This window comes from Pinus tabuliformis, chromosome 3_2 (genome assembly GCF_031772625.1).
Source record: "Pinus tabuliformis cultivar Carrire ecotype Pingquan chromosome 3_2, CPIR1, whole genome shotgun sequence".
Classification (NCBI taxonomy): domain Eukaryota; kingdom Viridiplantae; phylum Streptophyta; class Pinopsida; order Pinales; family Pinaceae; genus Pinus; species Pinus tabuliformis.
The window spans coordinates 129,247,989-129,255,573 of record NC_142302.1 but is presented as its reverse complement, the minus strand read 5'-3'; the positions used below and the strand labels follow the sequence as shown (position 1 = coordinate 129,255,573).

Below are 7,585 nucleotides of genomic sequence, written 5' to 3'. Positions count from 1 at the left end.
AAAGTAAAAATAGATATAAATATTGATTTTAGTGAAAGATTGAAGGAATTATTTAAAAAAAAATTGTTTATATTTGTTTCTTAATCTTGTTTTCCTTGGATTTTGTAGGTCTAGCTCAAGTAACACCTTATTGTGACCAAGAAGGGGGTGTTCTATCCATGATGAAATGTATGGGAAGGCTCTTATGACCCTTTTCTTGTTGGAATTCTAATTAATCTTCAACTTTAGTGTTTAGAAAATAATGATCGTCATCATACTTTACATTTTTTATTTCCAGTACAACATATTTTATTTATAATCCCCATATATTTGTGTATTCAAATAGAAGGCTTAATTATAAGACCTTCTTATGCTTTATTCTATATAGATATGTCTATAAGGGCTTATTCTTCTATTGTAACCTCATCATCCCCATGCTTGGAGTGTGATAATCGATATGTGCTTCTTCTCATCGCCTCTCCAATGCCTAGACTGTTAGAAATGCCCAATTCTCCTTCTAAAAGTCTAGAAGTCATAACTAGAAAGTCCTCTCTTTTAGAAGTCTCTAGTGGATTCCCACGTTTTAAAGTAAAAATCCTCTCTTAATAGTGTTTTTCATTCTAGTTAAAGTTTATTAGACATGTACAATATTACGGTGCCTTTAAAGTAAGAATTTTGGAAAATTTAGGAGCATTAGCTACAATTTATCATTTGTATCTACCCAACCCCACTAAGAGGAACTCTTATAAAATATGATTTTTTTTGTTTCCTATGAGATTTGTTGGCTTGGTATCAAATTGATTACTTTTTTCTTGAATATATTATGTTTTTCCATAACTTTGAATGCTTTGTAAGTAACATGATACTTAACATGATTAATTAACTATCTTCTTTGAAATACTTAACTTGTCACTATTTGGATTTTCTTTTTTTACTCATATCAATGTGTTTAAAAAATAGAACAAATGCCATACTTTGAAGGTCTTGATATCTTGAGTAGACAATAGTTTTAAACTAGATGAAGTTTGGATTAAGATGATCGCGTCATTGGGCATGACTCAAAATACAATTGAGATTCATTTAACTTTCTCAATCTCATAGATAGCTTTTGTGATTGAAGAAAAGATGTATAGGATTTTATTTATTTTACAAACAATTGAAGGTTTTGTGTAACATTCATAAACTTCTTATCTATTTTAAGGCTTGAATTGGTGGCATGCACTTTTGTGTAATGATGAATCCTTTTATATGTTTCTTTAATTTAGTTTTAAGTTCAAGTTTGCAATGTGTGCAATCCTTTCTAGTTACTTCATTTTGAATTTCAACTTCTTTAACTAACCATTGTTTCAAAATGCAATAACAAATTATCATTCATGGTAGAATAGGGATTTACGTCCATTTTATTATTCTGCAGTTCCATAATACTAGCTTGCCTTATCAATACAAATGATAGAAAAATGTTTTTAATGAGTAGGTCATATCTACCTTGTTATGTCCAAGTCTTATTGGATGGACCTTTACCTCCTTATATTAAGAGACTGAATCCATCTTTACTACATGCTTCTCATTATGTGAAAAAAACAAAATAAGCTAAAAAACATAAGATAATATAGGGCATTCTTTCAATTTGGATTTGATTGTTCTTTCTCAAACCAAATCATGATCAATGAAATATGCTAACAATATATACTGCATAATTGTAGTGCTTATTCACTTTAATAACATTTTATTTGATACTTAGAGAGAGGGAAAATGGCCACAAGTTTAGCAACATTGTTAATAATAATGGCATAAAAGTTTAATTATTGGTGAATGAAATAGCGAGAATAGTTGCACTAATTTATTAAATGTAATATTGATGTATTTACAAGTGGTGGAGAAGTGCATGGATTTCAACTCTAGTAAACCTTATGAGTGTTGAAAAAAATTATCAATCAACTACATCTGTAGTTATAACTACTATTATTGAAATAAATGTAAAGGAAAAATAAATAAGCACTTACCACTAAACTGACATTGTTCCTGGGAAGCTTGAATAGACGAGTGCACAACTTGTAATCACTCAATGTAGAATGCATCTTTAAGCTAGCATTAAGCATAATATTAAACATTATACTTATTAGAATACACACGCATGAGACAAGGCATATGATAGAAGTAAAAATCTACCACACCACAATAGATTATTTTTTTGGAAAACCTCGTGTCACTTAAGTGATGTCTTCAACAATGAATGGGAGAAACCAAAAACACTAATTCCATGTCATGTACCTTATCCAACATTTAACATTGAATCAAAATTTCTACAATAACATACATGTTGGTTTAGCATCCCTTAAGTCATGACAATTGGAAATTTTATATTTAACTTTTTTTGTAATGTAGATTTGAAGAAGTCAATTAGAATCGGATTAGAAGAAAAATCTACATAAAAAAAGTGATGTATATTTGGAAAAGATATTGTCAAATTATACTTCCACCATATTGATGTGAACTTGAAACTACATTCTGTGCATTTATTTAACAATAGGGAAGTCCATATTTGTTATTCAAGTGACATTACAAGCATAAAATGAGCATCAAAGTGGGTACATGTGGATGATGGGTTATGGTCCTTAATAAATGATTTGATGATAAGACACCCTTATTAATTCAGATCCTTCCTCATGCAATAAAGTATAATTAAATCCCTTTAAATGTGAAGCACTCCTCTTATAGGGCTTTCTAGCTATGTGTAAAATATATTTAATTGTCTTTTAAAAGAGTGCTCCTTATTGAGGTGTTATTTTCTCCTAAAAAGTCTTGACCATATGATATGGATTGGATCATTATATTATTTTCCATTCATATCCATGTTTTCAAAGTGGAAAATTTGGAGGAATCAGCTCACAAGGCCATTTTTACTCAAAAATTCAAGTATAGTGAATTAGGGTTTAAAAAATTCTAAAGGAAATCTAAGGCATTTAATGAGTTTTTTGGGGTCCAAAAACTCTCACTTGTGTCAGATCCCCTAGCATTGTTCTACACTCAAATACCTTTCAAACCGTGCAATAATAACCTCAAACAAATTCTGTATGCAAAATGTATGCCACACAAACTTTGGCCTTCTTATTTTGTCAACCATGATTTGAGATGATGCCATGTTAGCACCATTACTCATGCAAAAAGGGCTAGCCACATGACCATGATGAAGAAGACTCTAGAAAGTCAAGTTGAAACTCATGTTTATGGTTGAATGGGTCAAATTTAACCCCTAGTTGCCTATTGGGCTATGTTGTACTCGGACTAGGAGGAAAATGGGTTTGATTCTATTATAGTTCATTATTGTTCCATAGTAGAGAAAAATAGCTGAGAGTGGATAGAGAAAGGGAAGAATAAAGAGATTTTGTGTTCTATAGCAACCCACGATGGTCTAGGAGGATGTCGGTGAATTACCACATTTAATATTTGTTTTCTATTGTTGGTGATTTAAAATCCCATGGTTTTGGTAAATCATTATACGCACCATGGTATTTGAAAGGTGGAAGAAAATAAAATAAAAATCTAATTATACAATTATATTTTACCATGTACAATCATTCGTTAGTTGTTTACCATAACAATTTATGGTATTCACCCATGGTTTTTGTAACCCATGTTATTTAACTTGGAAATTTAATTGCTACTTGTCTCAGTTGTAACTCTTTCTATGTAAAGGAGTTTGTTCCTATTCCTTAGGAGTTGTTAAGATATAGATGTTTCCTAGATTGGTGTGTGGTTGAGATATTCTCTCAACCAATTGATTGTTTGTCCAAGAAAATTTTCCTATCTTGACACAACACCTCATGTATATATGTAATATTATTTGATCAATATAATTCAGTGAGTGTGCAATGTTCAATTTTATGTTGGTATTGGAGCCCATATGGGCCTAGGCCTTGGCCCCTCCTGGGCCAAGGGAAATAAGAGAATATATTTGTATTGTTTTAGTATTTTTTTGTGATCAGATATTTTCATGTGAGAACCAATCCCTTTTCCATAAAGGACCAAAGATCAAGTGGGAAGGTTTGTTGGTGAGGTGTTGTGATTGCAATGACAATTAGAAATGTAAAGAGGTAGTGAGCCGAATGTAAATTGATTCGAGTGATTGAAGATATGGCGCTTTTGTTCATTGGAACTATCATCCATCGTGCAACGTACAAAGTGTAGGAGGCATTGTGCTATTTGAGACTTTCCAACTAGCATTGAAAGAGTCGGGTTCTCATCATTGTAGTTGTGGGGACTAGTTGACACGTAGATCCTAGCATGGATAACTCATGAAAGGATATGATAAGCCTTCAATAGGATCTCTGCTTCATCAAGATCGTCTTCTGCATCTCTAATGAAACTGACGAGATGAAAGGTTGTCTCATCACCATGAGTTGAGGAAATATGTTCCTATTTTTTTCCCTTGAAAAAATTGTAGACGTAGACAAGTATAGAGTCGAATTGGCTTGTGGCTTGGAAAGAGAATTAAATCTGTGAGTCATAGAACACCCGACCTTACAAGTCTTGCACAGCTGGAGCGTGTGCCATGTAGCCCTCACATGTATTGTTTGCAGCACTGCATTGATATCTGAGGTGTATTATTAATATTTGTGTACTAGATAGAAACTAGAGTTTGTGATGCAGAGTAAGAGGTCGATTTGTGGCTGGAGAGGTCGATTGAGGCTGATTTTCCATTTGAAGAGGCAGACTGTGAAGGTCGAGTGCTCTGAATGTTGTGAAGAGTTGATTGAGGAATGGAACTCATTGAAAATCTTTTTGTCCTTCGGTTTCCCAATCTTGTTTTTCAAACCCTTGTGGTCAAGGCAATATATAAGGAATATGCAATTGATTTCCTCTGAGGATTTTGGAACTGAAGACCAAGGAGGGAACTGAAGATCTGTATTTAAGATAGATCCATACTGGTAATAACCCAATTATCCACCTCTAAAATAAGACATCCTCCTATAAAACTAAAAACATACCCTATAAAAGCATTCTAATACCCATAAATGAGCTATTTATCCAAATATGAAAATATGCCTTGAGAAATGGGAAATATTACATTCACGGAGAAATATCCATAAAAATATAAAGTAAAACGCCTTAAAAATGATATGATTTGACATGGGCAATTTAAACTCAACCATTAAGCTCACCTAAAAAGATCTAAACATCCTTCAACAATATAAAAGAAAAGTTAATCACATGGATATGCATCATAAATCAAATACAAATTTAATCATTAACATTCAAGATTTCAAATTTCATATGTCGTCCCAAATGTTGTTGAAAATATTGCCTTTAAAATTGCAAATTGGACTCGTATTTTTAGGTCTAACAGTTCATGAGATATAAGTTTACTAATTCTATTACTCTTTTTTACTACCTAACTTATAAAGTTATAGGTGTAACACTTCATGAAATATAAGTTTATTAATTTTATTACTATTTTTACTACCTAACTTATAAAGTTATAGTCTAACTTTTCTTTCTAAAGATTAGATTTTTTGTCATATTTTCTTAAATAATTTATATAATTAGAATGTCATGTACACTTGTATATAAAATTTAAATAATAAATAATCATAATTTTACTTAAAATTATCACTTAATTATAATTCAAAAATAAATAGGAAATACTTAATTTATATATTAAATAAAAAAATCAAAAACATATATATATATAATATATAATAATCTGATTCTTTTTATTTCTGGCCAAAACCTTTTTTATTTCTAGCATAAACCTTGTTTATTAAAAAGAAAGAGACAAACACACAACATCATAAAAATAATAATGATAAAAAAACAAATAGTCCAAGCTTATCTGTTAACACCTAAACATCCTCCATAAATAAGAGAGTAAGACTTTTCAAATTATGTCGGTAAGGGGGCATGGTCCCATGAGTGATATACACGCCTATCTTATGCACATACATGTTTTTGAAGAACTTGATAGCAAGTCACGGGTTTCCTCGAGTATTTTAATCTAATCACCCTCCCTACATAACCTTATATCTCTAAGCATGCCAACCTAGATGAGATCGAGATTTGTAGCGTGACATGCACGTTTGGAATGTGGGGTGCATCACCTTTTTGAGGATGGATGCATTATCTTCACATATGATGCCACGTTCTCCACATTTGAGTCTCTGTGCATTCACTTTCAACCGGGACAGCTCCTCGCCCAATCACCATCAATGGCGCGCGCAGTGTTCGATTAAACCGACCTTAGGAGAAATAGAACATCAAAGTTGCGCAAAAATGAAAAAGTCTGGAGTTGATCATTGCACCGGAGGCACCGCCCAATATCATCAACTTGCCGATGAACGCGGTTTCCAGGCGCTGTTAACATCCAAAGGCGATATTGTGTAGTGAAAAATGTTTATAAAATAAACCACATATTATTATAGTATGTATAACCTTTCTTCAACTTCCAATTTGATCTATATAAACAAGGCACCAACTATCTCATCCGTATACCTAGCCATTAGTATTCATATTTCTGAGAATTGTGAGTATCACTTTGATCAAATTTCTGTTTGGGCGCACAGAATGTCTGAGGAGAAACAGCACCACCATCTGTTCCACCACCAAAAGAAAGATGGTGAGAGCGCAGATGTTCGTGATGAGGGGAATGTTAAGTCTGATGAGAAGGCAAAAAAGGAGGAGAAGCATCACAAGCATCTGGAGGAAACGGGTGGATTAGGAGCTGCGGCCACCGGAGGCTTTGCACTGGTACTATCTACTTAACATCTCTCTCTTTTTATTATTTAGAATAATATATCATGTTATGTTATGTTCTGATAGTGTGTAGTGAGATCTGATAAATTGTTGCTATTATAATTTGCAGCACGAGAAGCACGAAGAGAAGAAGGATCCAGAGCACGCCCACAGGCACAAGATCGAGGAGGAGGCTGCTGCAGCTGGTGCAACGGCAGAAGGGGGTTACGTCTTACACGAGCATCACGATGTGAAAGAATCCAAAAAAGAAGAAAAGGAAGCAGAGGGCAAAAAAAATCACCACCTCTTCTAGCTCTGCCTGTTACCTCTCATCATTATACATTTAAAATAATGTTCTGCCCTTTCCTTTCCTTTGTTAGTTGGAATTGTTATGGCTTTGTTATTGTTGTTGATATTGCATTAAGATAAGTGTAAGTCAACCGATACCCAAGTCGCTTCGTGTTCTATCTTTTTTACTTTTGCTATCATTTCCTATCAGACTCGTTCAGATCCGATCTCATCGGATCGTTTTGTACTGATATTATATCTATTTATATATAAATTGCATTGTGGATAATGATGGTTGAAGATTTTTATATAGATTGTGTTATGAATAATTAATTGTTATTAGTGTTGCTACGGATATTAGAGCACCATTAAGGCAAGTCTTAAGCCCCATATTTGTTTTTGGATATTTCTCAAAATTAAAGAGAAGTGTTATATGTGTATGGCCCGTGTTATATTTTTAATATATTTAATCTTTAATCACTGTTATTAACCCAGTGGGTTAATTTTTTGGTTAACTTTCTAACTATTATATTTTTAATCAATTTTGAACTTGGACTTTTCAATAATTGTATTTTTGCTCAATTTTGAG

General features: G+C 32.7%; 1 protein-coding gene across 1 annotated transcript; it reads left to right on the top strand.

The window, feature by feature from the left end:
• Positions 1 to 6,404: 6,404 nt before the first annotated feature.
• On the top strand, positions 6,405 to 7,060 carry LOC149180148 (abscisic stress-ripening protein 3-like). Its single transcript, XM_089418127.1, has 2 exons — positions 6,405 to 6,723; positions 6,839 to 7,060. Exons 1-2 carry the CDS (start codon positions 6,541 to 6,543, stop codon positions 7,019 to 7,021), a joined length of 366 nt encoding a protein of 121 aa, XP_089274253.1. The 5' UTR covers positions 6,405 to 6,540; the 3' UTR covers positions 7,022 to 7,060.
• Positions 7,061 to 7,585: the final 525 nt, after the last annotated feature.